At 42.1% G+C, this 19,140-nt stretch overlaps 2 protein-coding genes across 9 annotated transcripts in view; one reads left to right on the top strand and one right to left on the bottom strand.

Moving 5' to 3' along the window:
• The window catches only part of rabggta (Rab geranylgeranyltransferase subunit alpha), a 62,978-nt gene extending 58,273 nt beyond the window's left edge, over positions 1-4,705 (top strand). For all 7 annotated transcript variants that reach the window (XM_084692329.1, XM_084692328.1, XM_084692331.1 and 4 more), the window contains 4 exons: positions 1,243-1,359; positions 1,457-1,570; positions 4,007-4,094; positions 4,366-4,705. In XM_084692329.1, the coding sequence (XP_084548455.1) occupies positions 1,243-1,359; positions 1,457-1,570; positions 4,007-4,094; positions 4,366-4,514 (468 nt within the window). In that variant the 3' untranslated portion in view covers positions 4,515-4,705. The remainder of the gene's footprint in view (positions 1-1,242; positions 1,360-1,456; positions 1,571-4,006; positions 4,095-4,365) is intronic.
• A 605-nt stretch (positions 4,706-5,310) lies between these two features.
• The window catches only part of impact (impact RWD domain protein), a 54,103-nt gene continuing 40,273 nt past the window's right edge, over positions 5,311-19,140 (bottom strand). For both annotated transcript variants that reach the window (XM_084692335.1, XM_084692336.1), the window contains 2 exons: positions 7,614-7,748; positions 5,311-5,913 (listed from right to left, as the gene is read on the bottom strand). In XM_084692335.1, the coding sequence (XP_084548461.1) occupies positions 5,854-5,913; positions 7,614-7,748 (195 nt within the window). In that variant the 3' untranslated portion in view covers positions 5,311-5,853. The remainder of the gene's footprint in view (positions 5,914-7,613; positions 7,749-19,140) is intronic.

The raw sequence follows: 19,140 nt of genomic DNA, 5'->3' as shown, positions 1-19,140 counted from the left end.
TTAATTGGTTAAATTCAACCCCAGTATTTATTACACACGTACACAACTTTCTGCACGGCTTTCAGTTTGAAAGCTAACGTGCATGAACGTTTCAGCATGCTGCTTCAGATTTCTACACATTGTTGAACACTTACGTAGTTAAATATCAGCTAATATTCAACTGTAAAGTACCATATTTCTTCGAATAAACGCCGCCCTCAAATAAATGCTGTACCAAAAATGAACGTAATTTAATAAACACTGTGTTGTTCATTCGAAGAAATACGGTACACACCTTTTAAAGGATCCCTTGGTAAATCAGCCTCTGCTGAGTAGAAAGGGAATTTGTAGAAAAAATTAAAAGTTAACACCAAGATTTAGTGGCAAAATCCATTGTTATGTCTAAAAATATATTTTAGAAGTTCAGCAAGCTGGCAAATACTGAGGAAAGCCTACCGAAGTTGAGTTAGCCAATGTCGTTAGCGATGCTTGCTAATGTTGGTTTGATATAACATTTCACTGGGTCTTGCAGCGCTGCTTGATTTACTGAAATTATTATGAAATGTTATGTTCTACTAGCCATTTGCCTACTTTAGCAAGTCACAGTATTTCCAAGCCCTGATAGTGTAACTGAGACAACACAGTAAATAATTCCTCTTTCAAGTAATAGCCCCGTTCCAGTGTTGAGCTTTTTTTTTGGCAGCACGGTCTGTAGAGATCTTGGGACAGAGAGATCTTGTAATTTGCTAATGCAGAATTCAGAACTATAAAATCTGTAAAATAATGAGTGGCACATAACGTGAAGTAACATGGCATTTTATTTTGTTTGTGTTTTAACTTGTCCAGTGGGGCAAGTACATTTCTCTTCCACTGGCCCAACGAAAAAATCCACTTGTCCCAGACAATCAGACAAGCCTTATTGTCGAGCCCTGCTCATTGGAAACTATTGAATGTTTTAAAAAACAAAAACAATCCATCAGTGTTGAGGTTCTTGACATGGTAATTCCTGAAATCCTTTACCATAAATTATTCAAAGGCATATCAATCTTTTGTCATGCCCATTTACGTTCTGAATGGCATGCATACAGAATCCATGTGTTATTAAATGTATTAAGGCTTACTTTAACCTATGCATTTCCTTAATGCACACTGATTAAAGTGGATTTTAACAGGTTAAATAGATTCTCCTTGTCCGTTTATTTTATGGAAAAACCAGGGGCTCCCAATGTTTTATACATTGTATGTTCTGTCGGTCTCACATAGGTAGTGGACTCCATGCGCTCTGCATACTACAGTGACCTGTGCAGCAAGTTTATGATTGAAAACACAATTCTTAAGATGGAGTATGCAGAAGTCCGTGTCTTCAGTATCTCTGACAAGGTCAGTTCACCTAAGTATATTTGTGTCAGCTTTCAGTATTCTCCACCTTTTTGAAACATCTGATTTAAATGTCATACTCTTTTTATCACCTTGACAGAATCTGACTACTTTGTGTCACCTGGACCAGCTGCTGTTGGTTACTCATATCAACCTGTCCTCCAATCAGCTGATCAGCTTGCCTCCACAATTTGCCATGTTGCAGTGCCTGGAGGTATGAATTATATGCACGTACAGTATGATTTAAGTCATACAACAGATTTAAGTTGAGGCTCTGATTAGACTGGCAGGTCACTTAATGTGTGGCTCAAGCCACTGTTGTTGACAGTTTCATGGAAGGAAGGGCACTGCTAATTTTAAGTGTTTTAAATTGATAAAGACCACTAGACTGTCAAATGTGCATTTATGAAATAATAATTTAGGGGGTTGACACTTATCCAATCTATTATCTATTCTAGCTTAGTGTTTTTACAGTAATGTTGCTGTCAGAAATAATTCTGACAGTGCACCATTTTTGCCTCAACAAGTTAACGTTTCATGATGAGCCACTTTGCTCATCAAATGCTGAAAACAATTAGCTCTACGTTGTCAAGAGTCCCTGGTACTGTAATAACGTTACAGTAGCTACAAGGTTAGTCTAGCAAGCCAACCTAGCTTACATAATTAGCACTAGGGATAACTTTAGCTAGCTAGATTTCATGTTATACATTGTTTTCACAACAAGCACTTGAATGTCAGTCAATTTTGGCGAGGACTAACAGCTACAGAGATGTCTTTAGCTAACGAGTCAATGTGGGAGTGAGATATGCTTGGCAAGGGTGCAAAACCCAACAGAGATCTTTGAAGTGTTTACATTTTCGCTTAAAGGTCCCATGACATGCTGTTTATGGATGCTTTTATATAGACCCTAGTGGTCCCCTAATACTATATCTGAAGACTCTTTCCCGAAATTCAGCCTTGGTGCAGAATTACAGCCACTACGAGCAATCCCACAATAATGAGCTTTCCTCAGTTTCTGTGTCTGTAGCTTTGAATGCTATGAGAAAGAAAGAGGCGGGGCTAACTGCCATGCTTCGGTTGTTTGCAAGCCATGATGTCTCGAGGAAAACAAATATCGCACTTGCATGGTCATAGCTCATTTTCTCATTGGTGGGCCAAATTCTCTGTGCAGGGAAAGCTGAGAAAGGGAGGTAACCTTCAGTTTTATGACGTCATAAAACCAGCATTTTCAAAACCGAGCGTTTCAGCTTTCATTTTCTCAAAAGTGGAGAAGAATACCCAGGGATTGGTTGACACCTATTGAAATTTCTAGTCACTGGGGGACGAAAGGCAGGCTAGGGGAACTGGAAATATTATTGTTAAATAACCTCCTAAAGTGAACATGTCATGGGACCTTTAATTACGAAACTGGGGTAGGCCGCCACTACCTCTCTATTAATTCCAGGAACCTCTATGTGTGCATCTGTCTGTCTGTGTATCGTAGTTTCCAATGGTTATCTCAAGAACCGGGCACTGTGAAATGTCACAGGTGTCCTTTTTATAATCCAATGGAGTGCGTTCGGATCTGCATTTTGAAATTTTTTACGCAATTCACGTGTGTCCACAGGCATCATGGGAACACATCCCAGCCCCTTCACTCTGATTAGTCCTCTGGTCATTCTTTTCCCCTCACCGTGACACTCAGCAAATTTGCAACAGATCTTTTTCAGAAGATGTTCAGCTTGCATACTTCACTAGCGCATGTACTAGGTAGTGATGGGAAGTTCGGATCATTTTACTGACTATCATTTATTTTTTGAGTCATTTGTTCATTTTGAACGGGTGGGGGGGTGCTCAACATTTTATAGCCAATTCCCTGGCCTTAATACGTCCACTGCAAACATTATCATATTCTCATGTATATGTTAAAAAAATTATAATGCATCATGACAGTTTGTATGATTTGAAATGGTCATTTATTATCACACTACATTTAATTATCACAGCAAACAATCACACTGCACTGAACTGTAAGTAAAGTACAAAAAAGTTCAAATATCAAAACCTGTAATTATTAGTTGTGAACGAGTATCATTCACATCTTACTAAACCTAGTCACACGAAAGGGAATGAGGTAAACAAATACTTTGTTTCCTTTTCTGAGCCTTTGCAGGTCACGTGGAAAATAATCCAAAGACTCATACCCAAAGACCCAGTCGGGAAATTAACAAATCATTTCTGTTTCCTCTAGCTACCAGTACTGAGCCTATGCAGGTCACATGAAAAATGATCCAAAGACTGTTACCTGAAAGAAGGAACGAATCGTTAACCTCCTGACCGTATCTTTGGACCAATGTTTCGTTCTTCTGCCAATCGAGTCTTCGGATCAATGATTCGTTCATCTGCCGACCGTGTGTTCGGGTCTTTGGATAATTTTTCAAAATGTTGTGTACATTTGTTGTTGGTTGTTGTTCATTTACAGTTTAAGTTGTTCTCCCTCTAGCATTGGGACAGCAAGCCTGCATTGGACAACCTTCATATATATTCTGATATTTCCAGTCAGTTATGGAACAGAAGAGGAATTTTCTCACAAATGGGATAAATAACTGGTAGTTTTTTTGTTGACAATTTTTTTATTTTGGTTATTGTACAAATTCCGTCTCTGTTATAGGTTTTGGATGCTGATGATAACTCAATTGAGGAGCTTGATGGCCTAAATCATCTCCCCAAACTGGAGGAAGTGTCCTTAAAGAACAACCGTATCCTTATGTAAAGTTCTTCACTCATTAATTCACTTGTCTCAACTCACAAATTGTTTGGGAATTCATTTTTCAAGCTTTAGTCCATAGCAAGAAAAACAAAAAAAGAAGACATACAAGACAAAACCATACATCAACACTCAAATTAAAATCACTTCACATGCAGGAATATTTTGGAAAAGGTTCAAATGTTAGGTGAATGTTACATTGTGTTCTTGTTTTTTTAAAGTGAAGAAAAGATGTACATGTTTTCTTTGACCACATTGTGCAGGCATTTTCAAGATTTCTGATCTTCAGCCTCTAACTACCTGCCCTAAACTGACCCGACTTGATATCCGTGGCAACCCTGTGTCTCGGACTTCAAACATTCAATTCGAGTTGACAGAGTTACTGCCCTCAGTCACTGACCTCCTGGTCTGATTGGGAATTAGACAGGCTTACTGTTTTATTGTGATAATTAGCAATACTTGAGACCTCACTTGAATGCAATGTGTATGTGTCACAGTATGTGGATTGGACACACAGTTGTGTGTAATGTCTCCGAGTTTGTTTGTTGCACCAAAACATACGCTGATGCACTGATGTAATATAATAAATGGCATAAACCTGAATGAGTGAGAAATGGTTGTATTTTTTTTGTGGTGGGCCGTTATCGGTGTTAACGTGCTGCGTTAACGTGAGACTCTTATCGCGCAAAAAAAAAATATTGCCGTTAATCTATTCTCAAAGTTGGGTTGGGAGCTGGGTCTATACTACGCAAGCCATGATGACTTTCACCTTGATAATTTAGCGCGTATGTATACCTAGCCGAATTGCACTGTAGGGGGCGAGAACGAGTCTTCGAACCTGTGTGTATGCCTTGTGTATGAAATTATCATATCAAACGTGACGTGCTAACATGAATGCAACTATGAAGCTGCCTGGTTTGCTTCAGGGAAATTGTATTTTTAAGAAGCTTCCCAATGGAAACCTCGTCAAGACTAAGGTTGTTTGCACCTTGTGCTATGCAGAATTAGTTTACTGTGTTCTTCCAGTCTCAAATACCACCTCAACGCAGAGCATCCCTTAGCTAATGCGGAAGATGCCGGGCCAAGCACTGATGTAGCGCAGGGGGAAGAGTCGTCGTCAAACGACTATGTTTGAGTGCAAACGAGGCAACCCCTTCAGCACAGCTCTATCAGCCAAGCTAACTAATCAGTTAATAAACACATACATCTTGAACATAATTTATTTTTATTACCAATTATCATAGTAGAACAGCTTTCTCAAGCAGTTTGTGATGCATTTTGGAAACAGGAGATGAGCCCCTGAAACCCGTTCTCAAAGACGTAGTTTTAGCCATTATTTGGGTAGCACACATTCTGAATGCCTTCGGCAGAATTCAAATGAGCCATTTTAATCTAGATTAATATAGATTAACGCCAAGATTACAATGAGATTAATCTAGATTTAAAAAATGAATCAATTCCCGCCACTAGTTAATACTCTGTTCAGTTTCCCCCTCTTTCTTTAAACCGTGGGGAAAAGGTTTTGTTGTTTGGCCATCATTTAACTCCCTACATAATGAAGGACTTAATCTTGAGCCAGTAAAGGTGTATGAGGGTGGGGAAGATTTTCTGCCACGGCTTGGTCTGGGTAAGAACTCTGGTTCTTACAAAGTTCTACAAATGCTGAAGCTTGTTCAGTGCTTCGTTGGATACCCTGGACAGCACTCCATTGCAGTAGTCCAAAAGGGAGGTGATGAAGGCACGGATTATGTTTAATTTGTCTTCTTGATTTTTTGCTTCTTGCTATTTGCTCCTCGTTTGGGTGAGCCATCCTGTAAAACAAGAACAATGTGATAGGAGGGGTTGAGTATAATAATGGGCACAAGTTCCAATTAAAAACTTTTTAAAAAGTATCATGATGAACCTTGATAGATCTTCATGAAACAATAACTCCAATGGCATATTTGTTACATGGACTCTTCTAAGAGAACAGTGTCACATGGTCAAAATTTTCTTTTTATTACTTATATAAATCTTAGTAATTATTATTGAGCAATATATATATTTTCTCAGCTAAATATACTCCAATTATTTTAGTATTATCAATGGGCCTCATTCACCAAATGTTCTTAAATCCCACTTATGCAGTTTTCACAAAGATTTTCGCATTCATCAATGTTTTCTTATTTGGGATTTGTTCTTAGGTAGGAACAGAATTTACGCACACCCAAGAGCACTCTTACACACAATTGAGAGCTGACATGTTTGCGCAAAATAAGTAGTTATACCGTTTTTGTCTAGCCTGGCTACCAGCCCAACTTCGCCCCGCCCACTAAAAAATTTGGTCTGGAAGTTTGGTCTGAAGGGTCTCGTATTGGGAACAACTATATAAAACCAGGATCTGGGCGGACCAATGAAATTGCCAGGGCGGGCTTTATACGATGATGGACAGATGATCAACAGTAACGTACCTAACAACGTCACAAAAGAGCCCTTGGGTTGAATTTGTTTTCAACAAACAACATTTTACGTTGCTCTGATTGGTTGTTGGTCTATCCAATTGAGCAAAGAGGCATTTGTTTTACGAGTTCGGTTGAAACACGCCCCATAGTCACAGCCCAACGGAGAGTTTTCGGACTCATATTCTGACTAGAATTATGAGTATGACCACGTCAGGCTAGTTTTTGTCCTTTATAATTTTGCAACTAATAATTATCATTATTTACACGTAATTGTATGTTTGTTTGTTTTAATAAATACACACTACACTTACACTTCGGCTCATTTGTAAAGCCCTTTGAATTGCCTTTGTGTATGAATTAGCTTTCAATTCACGTCAATTATGTTAACGGGGACCCTTGCCATCCAATAATAAGTGACGGTATTTATAGGCCCAAAGTAGGCTAGATTTAAAAATCACTTACTGATCTTTATGAGTAAACAATAACTAAACTCTATAGTATATAAAAACAATGAGGAATTCAGTGTAAATATTTTGCAAAAGACAGTCATTGACCAAATAAAAAGGTAAACATTACATCCTGTTATAAATGGGGAAATAGGATAAATTCAGGCAAAATTTAAAAATGTATATTCTTAAAATAGGGTCCATTGTTGAAAACAAGCCTCACACAATGACTAATACAAAATAAATGCAGTGTTTCCCACACATAGACTAATTTGTAGCAGTGCGCCACAGAATCAACACCAGCTGCCACATTGCGTTTCGTAAAAAATATTTTGTTTTAGCACTATTTGGGTTAAAACATGCAGCGTATTTTTTCAGCTGCATTTTCTTTCCCTGCTCTCCCTCCATATTTCTTTCACTCACGCGTCTTTCTCACATACGCACACAGCCCCCCCCCCCTCCCCGCGCACAAATAGCTTTCTAATCTGTGGGAAACACTAAAATGTGTTTATGTAGATTCAAATGTTCACCCTGTTAAAAATGTTTTCACAAGGCAGTGCAAACTGATGGTGCAATCCTAATGACTATATTGTGATAACAATACCAGGGGGACGAGTATCTGACCTGGGAGGAGAAGCAAGCTTCCTGGACCAGGATGTTTCTCGCACAGTTGTTAATGTGCTTGAAACGATCCGACCCAAGAAGAATACCCCCATACCACCGAGACACAACCACCATCACGTTGCACACATCCAGAATCTGAAACAGAAAAAAATTATAATCTTAGGCTGAGGATGACAGTGTGTTTTAATGCCTGTTTCAGGATTATATTTTGCAGGTCACTGGTCCATTTCCTGATACATAGCGTAATAAATATATTTGCAAGATAGCTGAATAATTTCACTACAAATTATAGTTTGGAAGCCACAATGAAAAGGGCATTAGTTCATAGAGGTTGCTTCACAGAGAATAAGATCGGTCTCTACTGTCAGTTGTCACATTTAGTCCTTGCCAAATATAAAAAACTCTGAGAATTAAGAGGCAAGAAGCAGGTTAGCATTGAACAGATGGTAACCTGCACATTGGCACTTGTACACCCTACAAATATTTAATCCTTTTGCTACCTTATACCGGAATTTCAAATGGATTAAAAAAAACATACTTTCTACATAGAACATGTCTGGAGAACTTCCCTGTACATGAAAATAGTTATGCAGCCACACTTTGTGTCTAATCTGACAGATTTTTTATAATCTGCAGATAAGATTTATAGAAGTTTACCAAATACATTGCCCCTCACCCTGGGCAAAGTAAACGTGGTGGACTCTAGGATGATACTTCCAAAATTAATCAAACCATAACACTATTCGCATAGGTCATAACATGATCATTTTGGTTGCTAAATAGAGTTGAAAACTCTAAGGTTCATGCAGGGGACGCGAGACATAGCGCGACACTAAGCAACTTGTCATATCACGCAGTCGGGGCCAGTGTTGGGGTAGTTACTCAAAAAAAAATATTACACATTACTAGTTACTTTTTTTAAAGTAATGCTTTACTTTACTAGATTACTCACTGCTGAAAGTAACTAGTTACACTACTAGTTACATTACTTTTTGATGACTTCGTAACATCACCCGAGATGCACTTGCCAAATAACAATATATGTACCATATATGTGCCCAAATCAACTCAAATTCTTATCATAATGAGGACAGATCTCTCTTTTATGCTTTTTGATACCACAAAACTGACAAAAAAGTTGTTTACATCAACCTAAAAGTTGTCAAGCATAACAATGCTACAGTACTGCCAGTAAGCAAAATATCTCAAAATAAAATGGCAACAAAAACTTTAAATGGCAACATTTTCTCTTATGTATGCTGCTACAAGCCTGTTTATATCTGCTTTGGTAACCTGCTGTTGAAAGTGAATTTGTGGCTGCTTGGCTGGTGTCAGCAACGGCAACCTTTTATTGGCGTCAGCGTCACTCAAGGTCCGGGGATCTTTTGCTACTAGTCTTGAGTTAGCATGTTGCCGTTGAAGATGCTTTGACAGATTTGAGGTAGTGTTCGCGGCATTGGAGAGGTGTTTTCGGCGTGGGCACAATGTACATTGTACACAGTGTTGGGGGTAACGAGTTACAAAGTAACAGATTACAGTAACGATATTACTATTATAGGTAACAAAGTAATGTAACGCATTGCACTCAAAAATATTGGTAACTATACGGACTTACTAGACCACAGGAACGCGCTTTCCTGCGTGTGATATATGTTTGTGATATACTACCTTTGTTGAAAAGCGTGAGGAAAAAGTATTTACTTACCTACTATGGCTTACAGGGGTCCAGTTATGCAAAACATCCCAACAAAAATGGTCTGGTTACATTCCCAAAGGTCCAAACTATCTAACCAGGTCAAGTAGATCGTCCAAAACAATGTATTACCTCCACACATCTACATCCACGATCTTGTTGCATCATTCTGCCTTCGCCAGTCACTCACGCCAGTCACTCACGCACTATCGCTCATGGAAGGAGTTTCACTTTGAATATTTACGAACAAAACATGATGATGGCCGGTACACTCGGCCTTTATGATTGACACCTTGTTTGACCTAATAGGAGCTTCCATGCCCTGGTGATAGCCTTCTAAATCCAACTAGGTCTGTGCGTCCTGCCCCCCCCCCCCCCCCCCCCCTTTGTTCTAAGCTAATTTCTCAAACTGGCTTCGCCTGCCTCTCAAATGAGCTTGTTAGCCTTGTAGCTAAGGAAATGCTGCAAATGCTAATACCCAACATGATAGGTATCTGTGGAGCCTTCAAAATAAAAGTCCAGGCGCAAAATGGATGATGTCGGGGGCTTTATGCCCCTGGTAGGGTCACCCAGGGAAAACAGGTTCCAGGTGAAAGACCAGACAAAGCGTGGCTCAAAAAACCTACCATGAAGAAACAACAATGGTTCCCAGTTGCCCTTACCCGGACGCGGGTAACCGGGGTCCCCCCCTGGAGCCAGGCCCGGGGGTGGGGCCCGATGAGGAGTGCCTGGTTGCCGGTCCTTTTCCCATGGGGCCCGGCCGGGCTCAGGCCGAAGAAGCAAGGTGGGACCCCCTTCCAGTGGGCTCACCACCTACAGGAATGGTCATGGGGGTTCGGGTGTAGTGTGAGACGGGTGGCGGCCGAAGGTAGGGGCCTTGGCGGTCCAATCCTCGGCTGCAGAAGCTAGCTCTAGGGACGTGGAACATCATCTTGCTGGCAGTAAAGGAGCCTGAGCTGGTGCGTGAGGTAGAGAGGTTCCGGCTAGATATAGTCGGCCTCGTCTCGACGCACAGCATAAGCTCCGGAACCAGTCTCCTTGAGAAGAGCTGGAGTCTCTTCCACTCTGGAGTTGCCCTTGGTCAGAGGCGTCGAGCTGGGGTGGGAATTCTTGTTTGCCCTCGGTTCGGCACCTGTACGTTGGGGTTCACCCCGGTGGACGAGAGGGTAACCTCTCTCCGCCTTTGGGGGGGGGGACGGGTCCTTACTGTTGTTTGTGCTTGCGTACCAAACGGCAGCTCAGAGTACCCACCATTTTTGGAGTCTCTGGAGGGGGTGCTGGAAAGCGCTCCTCCTGGAGATTCCCTCGTCCTCCTGGGGGACTTCAATGCTTATGTGGGCAATGACAGTGAGACCTGGAGGGGCGTGATTGGGAGGAACGGCCCCCCCGGTCTGAACCCGAGCAGTGATTTGTTGTTGGACGTTTGTGCTAGACACGGCTTGTCCATAACAAACACCATGTTCAAGCATAAGGGTGTCCGTATGTGCACTTGGCAACAGGACACCCGAGGTCTCAGAGTATGTTCAAGGGTGATGGCTGCCTTGAAGGAAAACATAAGCTGGAGATAGACAACAAGGTGAAACCTGTGTAGCTGCCAAAGAGGCGGAAAAAACGAGGACCTTCAGGACCTACAGCGCAGAGGAATCATCATACCTGTAGAATTCAGCACAGACTGGATTAATCTAATGGTTGTTGTCCAAAAACAGAACGGGAAACTACGGATATGTATAGATCCAAGACCCTTGAACAAGACGCTGAAGCGTAGTCACTTCCCATTGCAGACGATTGAGGACATTCTCCCAGATCTGACCCCATCCCAGATGGGGTAAGATGACTGAGCGGTTAGGGAATCGGGCTATTAATCAAAAGGTTGCCGGTTCGATTCCCGGCCGTGCAAAATTACATTGTGTCCTTGGGCAAGGCACTTCACCCTACTTGCCTCGGGGGGAATGTCCTTCTACTTACTTTAAGTTGCTCTGGATAAGAGCGTCTGCTAAATGACTAAATGCAATATAAATGTAGATCTGGCCAAAGCTAAAGTGTTTACAGTATGTGATGTTAAAAGTGGTTTCTGGTATGTGAAATTCGATGAAAAGTCAAGCTTTCTGACTACATTTGCAACGCCATTTGGACGATACTGATGGCTGAGGCTTCCAATGGGGGTCAGCACCACACTTCTGCCCCGTCTTTCATCTTAAGCTCACACAGGCGCTGGAGGATCTGCCGGGTCTGTACATCATTGCTGACGATGTGCTGATCACGGGACAAGGTGAGACACAAGAAATGGCACAGTAAGACCACGATGAGAAGCTGAGACTGTTCCTGAATAGATGCTGAGAAAAGAACATTAAACTGAACGCAGACAAGTTCAAGCTGAGGGAAAAAGAGGCTACTTAAATAGGACATCTCCTGACAGTGGATGGTCTAAGGACACATCCATAAAAAGAACGTGCCATTGAACAAATGCCAAAACCAACAGATGTGAAAGCATTTCAGAGGCTGTTGGGTATGGTGAACTACCTGGTTAAGTTCTGTCCTCATCTCTCTGACCACTGTCAGCCACTCAGGCAACTGACACACAAGGACGGTGAATGGAAGTGGACAGAGTAGCATGACCAGGCGTTTCTTAATTGAAAGAGACTATTTCAAACATACCTGTGCTGAAGTACTACAGCCTGGAGGGGGGGGAATTGACTGTGAGGTGCGATGCTTCAGACACAGGTTTGGGCGCAGCCCTGGTCCAGAGGGGTAAGCCCGTAGCATTTGCAAGCAGAGCACTCACACAGACAGAGAAGGGCCATGCCAAATAGAGAAGGAATTCGCGACCCGACCCCCGGACAAGCGGTTGATGATGAGTTTGGAGAAATTCCATCAGTACACGTATGGATGTAAGGTAACTGTACAAAGTGACCACAAAACTTTAGAGAACATAATGAAAAGGCCACTATTGAGTGCACTCAAGAATGATGATGCATATTCAAAAGTATGATGTGGATGTTGTGTACTTACCAGGAAAAGATATGGTGTTAGCAGACACCTTGAGGGGAGCGTACCTCCCTGAGTGTCAACCTTTGGCTCAGTGGAAGCTGAAATAGAGACTGTTAATGTGTAATATGTTGCAGCATGTACCCATCTCGGCAGACAGCCTCAGTTCAATCCGCTCTGCAACAACACAGGATTAGACACTGCAGAAACTCATTGAAACCATACAACAAAGATGGCCAAATTACAAGACGAAGACACCAACCGTAATCAGACCATACTTTTCATTCCAGGATGAACTGAGTCACCAAGATGGAATAGTGTTTCGGGGTGAACGTCTTGTCATACCTGATGCACTAAGGAGAGACATCACGTGCCGTCTACACTCCTCTCGGAGTGGAAGGATGCCTACGATGAGCCAGAGAGTATGTTTACTGGCCAGGCATTAATGACCAGATCAAGACCCATGTAGCCAAGTGTGACATCTGCAGGTCAGTGGCCTATAAGCAACAAAGAGAAACACTAATCTTGCATGAAATGCCAAACAGATCATGGGCTAAGGTAGGCACAGATTTGTTTTCTTTTGACAGCAAGGACTATGTCATCACTGTAAATTATTATTCAAATTTCTGGGAAATAGATTATCTCTTAGACACAAGATCTACAACTATGATAAAGAAACTGAAAGCCCACTTTGCCAGACAAGGCATCCCTAATGTTGTCATCTCGGACAATGGACCACAATACTCATCGCAAGAATTCCAAAGGTTTAGTGAATGGTGGGAATTCCGGCATAAGACTTCATCACCTGGACACGCTCAGAGCAATGGCAAAGTGGAATCAGCTTTCAAAACAACCAAGAGACTTGCACAAAGCTAAAATGGCTGGACAGGATCCGAAGCTGGCTCTTTTGGATCATCAGAACACCCCGCCACAATGCCTGGACACCAGTCCAGCACAAAGACTTCTCAGTTGCCGCACCAGAACACTGCTGCCCACAAAAGCAAGCCTTCTGCAGACAAAAGTCGAACACGTGCAGCAAGGACTAAGAAATAACCAAAAATGCCAGTCTGCCAACTACAACAGATCAGCCAAATATCTGGACACATTAAAACTAGGGGACTGTGTGTGAATACAGCCATTTGGACTTCACACTCTGGAGACTAGGCAAAGTTCTCAGGGCTGTGGATGCAAGATCCTACGAAGTCCAGCTGCAGTCTGGTGGTGTTCTGCGGAGGAATCGCAAACACCTCAGGCTTCCCCACGGACAGATCCTCAGTGAGTCTATGGACATAGAGACTAGGGATGGGGATCGATACCCGGTTCTGCAAGGAACCGGTTGCAAATTCCTCTAAACCCCAAGATCAATAAGGTCCGAGCTTATCGATACCGCTATCGAGACTAGGTAGGCTAATTTAATGTAACTTACTAATTTAAATCAAATCACTGGTGCACACACATACATCGATTGTCTAATAAAATTACTAAATTAATTTGAATGGACTGCCAACCACCTTTAAACTAAAAGAAGAATTTAATTGGCTCAAGCCAAGGGATGAGTATTGATAAGATTTTAACAATTCCGATTCCTTATCAATTCCTGCTTATTGATTAGATTCCTTATCGATTCTCTTATCGATTCTCCCTTCTACAGCCAACTAGGTCTGTGCATCCTGCATTCCTGCCCCGACGAAAAATACTTTTTATACGCGTTACAAGTGGCGTTGTCATTTTGTCGTGTGAAATACAACCAAACTTTAGAACGCTTCTTCCTAGTTGCCATGTTTGCTGCAGTCTGAATAAACTATAAACGTTTGCGCATGCAACAGCACAGACAATCGTTAACAGAATCGTTAAGGAATTTTGCAAACAAGGAATCGATTAACTGGGAACCGGTTCTAAACAAGAACCGGTTCTCGATACCCATCCCTACTCACGCCCGACTTCGCTTCATTTCTCATGTTGTTGCTACCTACGATGGCTGAACGTACTAAGCGGTCAAAGGCTTGGCTACATTTTAATAAAGCCAAAGATAAGGACGAAGATACGTGTAATATGCGTTCGAAGATAAAACAAATGTAAGGGGGGGAACACTACTCCTCAACATTGTGCGTCAGATAAAAGTAAAATGCATTCGACTGTCTTCGAGAAGCAACGGTGCAAACTCCAGATGCCGGACAATCCTCCTCCACCCAAGGTATGCATGGTGAGCGCAGTCAGCGCACCCCAACTTCGTAGCATGTATCCATCGTTGACAATAAGCCGGACATCCCAAGTCTCCCGGAAGGTCCGGGAGTCTCCCGCATTTCAATAGCGGCTCCCTGACGCCTGCAAATGCTATACATTCTCCCGGAAATCGGGGATTTTTTATTTTGAGCGAGCGAGAGATGGTCAAATGTCAAATGGTCATTTCGGGTATAGATAGGTGCATATCACGCGTCATGACAGCGTCTCGGGGGGGGGGGGGGGGGTGTACGTGCTGGTTGAGGGGGTACTTCATGCGTCCGGCTTGCGTCCCGGGGGGGGGGGAGTCTATGCAGGTTGGGATGTCTGATAAGCCTCAATAATAAGAGCCGGGGCTCTACAGTGCAACTATTTCACTCGCATATGCCCCTAAAATTTGATGCGTGTGCGAAACAGATTTTTTTTTTTTTACGAGCACAGTTAGTGTGTGAGTCAAGACTAGCCTCCCCGCCCCGCTGCTGATCATTCAAAACATAGTTACCAGGAGCATGGCTCTGTGGGCTGCTTAAACATCTTGTTAAACAAAAACAGAGACAGAACAAAATAGGCATGAGATAAGGAAGGTTTGGGTTTGGTTAGCTGGTCACTTAGCTATATCAGGTGCCTTTTGTTGAAACGTGTTAAACTTTTCATAAAGTCTTGAAAGATGACGGCTTGTCAATGTCACTTTTTGTCAACCAACCAATCACAGTAATTTATACTCGTTTCTCATCCAGGTTGTGGATAGCACATCTGTAGTGGACAATTGTAGATTTAGCCAGAGCCAGGATCCATTGTGCCAATATGGGCTCCTTTTAGCCAGCCTCCTCCTGAGAGCAACACATTCTCCTTGTTCTATTTGACTGACTTGATCTGTTTTAATTAAGTTTTTGTTATAAATGTTGTTCAGTAATCTCGTTTGTCAAGTGTGGCGTGGGTTGTGTGGGTGCTGCTATATGTTTATCATTTGCCAAATTCATTCATTTAGATGGTGGTTAGCTCAAGCTCAACCCAGAAATGTATCGATAGTGGTATCGATAAAGACTCGGATCGTTAAGCTGTCTTGAAAATTGTATCGATATCAATAAAAATTAACGATCCCCATCCCTAGTCATATCTCAGCACATCTTTACTGCATTGACACCAAATTTGGTATAGGGACTAAGGACCCTGTTCTAAAGAGGTCCAAAACAGGTCATGCCATTTCACCTCTAGGTGGCGCTGCATTAAGCAAAAATTTGGCATCAATTATCTTCAGATCAAGCCTCACCCTTCTGCCCTTGTGGTCCTCCGCAGCGCGACTGTGCCGTTGTCATTTCATGTGCTGCCCAACATCATTTTTCCCACCGTGTGCAATACTAAAATCGGCGTGAAACACTTTGCAGAAGGCGTGGGAATTGTCGATGCGGCTTGATGATAAGACATTAAATTCCTCCGTCCATGTAGCCTACTGTCAGGGACGGACTGGGAGTAAAATAGGCCCTGGACTTTGATCCAGACCGGCCCACCAGAACCGGTCTGTATACGCCACCAGTGAGCGCCCAGCTTATGCATGGCAACTTCTGTGCCTGATGTGATGCTAGTTATAGGGACTTCCACACTTAGTGCGAGCGCGCATAGCGAGCGATCACATTTTTTGGGCTGATTTGAGCGAAAAATCGTTTTTGGAGCTTTACGTAAAACAAACAAACATAGCCGCCTTTTCAATTGGTAAAACATTGTCTAGTGAAGGTAATTACGTTTACGTTTCTTGGTCTGGTTTTCCATCTTTATATTGTCTCTACTAGCTAGTTTTCGATCTGTCAGTGTCACTGTTGTGTGTAAGCGGCACTTAGGACTGCATAGACGTTCATTTGGAATAGACCAACCGTCCTTGGGTAAAGGGGGGCCGGCCAACCGTGTTGCTGGCCAACCGTGTCGCTCAATCTTCTGCCGAAATTTTTATTAATAGTAAAAAAAATTATAAGGCCCAGAAGTTGATCGTCCCATCGGGAATTCTCCCGGTGCTCCCGATGGCCAGTCCGCTACTGTTTAGCCCAGCGGTTCTCAAAATTTTCCCCTGGCGACCCCCCAAAATTCCGTGGTGATGTCTGGCGTGGTGACCCCCTATAAAAAAAAATATTATTTTAAAACCTGTGTATTGCATGTTCCCACAATTGTACAAACTGAAAGGAAAATAATCAAAAAAGAAACTATTATATCAAAAGAAAAATGACTAGTTTATTTATAACAAGAAATTAAACACGACAGAACAGTGCATCTGCAGAACTGTTTATACCATATTGAAGAGGAGAACTGAGGGATTTTTATGATATGAATAAAAATATGATTAATTAAGGAAAATCATATTTTATCAAGGTGATTTCAGGCAGCCATTTTTTACATTAACTTCTACATCCACTATACCTCATCAGACAATTTAATACATTTTTAACCACTTTATTTACAAGATGGAGCAATACTTTGAGTAGTTGGAATATCCACAAATATATATCATATTTTGATTAAAAGTTATGACCATTCTAGTGACTAGTGGAAACATGGGGGAAACCGGAATTCTCATCCCCCAAAAGTAGCTAGCGCTATGGCTGGATACTTCTCTCGATAACTAAAAAAAGTTCAAGTTTCTTCCACAATCGACCGAATTGGCCAAACAAGGCTTGTACATTTACATTACAGTGTACATAATCTAGCTAGATAATGTTGTTTTTCCAAGTTTTCTAGAAATCTGCTCGAATTAAGGCTTAACAGTGCTACTACTACCGTCATAGCTGCCTGTCCGGCATGTCGGATACGTAATTCTTTCCTAAAAAACTTGCGTCACTCACACAAACAAATTCTTCGTAAGTAAAAAGTTTCGACTTTTAATTGACAATATTAACAACACATATAAAGAAACTTGTCTTTACTCATAATATCGTCTCAGATTTCAATTCAAAGCTGTAAATTTAACACTGGAGGCACCATCTCCCATGGTATCCGCTCTGGCTCCGCCTCGGAAAACAATGGCTGCCGTTGCTGACGATACATTTATTTCCCCCTCCCAGTAACCCCTTAACCAATGATATGTGCTTTGAGCTTAAGTTGTCATGAGTATCTGGCAGTTTTCAGAAATAGAATCGGTGATTGGACGGCAAAGATATTAAGGCAGGAAACATGGGAAATATTTCCCACATTTGAATTGTCCGGCAGGAATCCTCTCGCCTCCGAACATTTTTTACGACGGCCCGAAAACCTTTTGCGACCCCCACTTTGAGAACCGCTGGTTTAGCCTACTGTTAATTTACATTTAGTCATTTAGCAGACACTCTTATCCAGAGCGACTTACAGTAAGTGCAGGGACATTCCCCCTGAGGCAAGAAGGGTGAAGTGCCTTGCCCAAGGACACAACGTCATTGTTGGCATCGAACCAGCGACCTTCTGATTACTAGCCCGATTCCCTAACCGCTCAGCCACCTGACTCCCTTAATTTGCAGCTATATTTCATTTTTTTTGTTGCCGTAACACCACCTGAGACTTTTGCCATTTCTACAAGTGATTTTGTATCAAAATTCAACCGTGTATTATTCCAATTCCCCCTCCTACCTGCGGAGATATCAACAGTGCAACTGGGTTGTAGGTTGCGGCAGAGAATGTCTAATATGGGCTCTGGTTGCGGTCACAAATGGGTTGAAAATTGTATGATAGCCTATATGTAGCTACTATGTGAGTAGGATGCGTTTCATACAAGATCTGGCAACTGGACAACATTGAAATAATATATTGATGTGAATATTTATAATACGAGGTTTGGCCATACAAATTACGGGAGTCTCACGGGAGAAATGACAAAACGGGAGGGGGGCGGGAGATGGGTGTGAAATACGGGAGACTCCCGGGGAAACGCAGGGTTGACAGGTATGCTGTGAGGGTGAAAGGAATGGTAAGTTCCCAGATGTGATTTTCTTTCATTTGTTGAATGAGTCTCTCCACCACAATTAGTAGATGGGCTATTGCTTTTGTGCATTTAATCTCCTTGTGAGTTGTGCTGCTCTTTTGAATTGAGGAATGACAAGTTTGGCTCCCACATCCTCAAGTAGTCTCTCTATGGCAAAACCTTTGCTGTGCTTTTTAATAATTGTGTTATGTCCACTGTACTGTCCTGTGTGCAGTGTTGATAGTATGTCTGTTTTTAAGCTCTTGGTGCAGAACAAATTCCCTTCGGGGCAATACAGGTTTTCATTCATTTATCTGCCATACATCAGGCTCCAGCAGGTCCAAAAATCCTGACTGCGTTATCTCTCTGTCAGAGATGGTTCCAGTGAAGAGCTGGGAAACAAAGGTTATGACCCCACACGGAGCAACTCCAATCAAGCCTTTAAAGGTTGCATAGTTTTTATAATGGGAAAACATCTCAGACTTCAGTGTCAGTGCAGTGGGGTTTTCGCACCTGATCTCTGTAAAGTCAGAAAGTTGGGCAGTACTTCTGAAAATTTGCTAGCATGGTTGCCCTGATTTGATCTTTTGTCATCCATATAGGCATGGATCCCAAAATAAGGTACAGAAAAGTTGTTCCCATGTTATGGAATCTCTGCTGACTATTGTATTCACATTAAAGATATCTGCCAACACCTTCTCCCGGAGACCTGC

This window comes from Hypomesus nipponensis, chromosome 26 (assembly GCF_054491055.1).
Source record: "Hypomesus nipponensis isolate SF chromosome 26, ASM5449105v1, whole genome shotgun sequence".
NCBI classification, from domain to species: domain Eukaryota; kingdom Metazoa; phylum Chordata; class Actinopteri; order Osmeriformes; family Osmeridae; genus Hypomesus; species Hypomesus nipponensis.
Note: the sequence above shows the minus strand (reverse complement) of the source record. Positions and strands in the feature narration are given on the sequence as shown.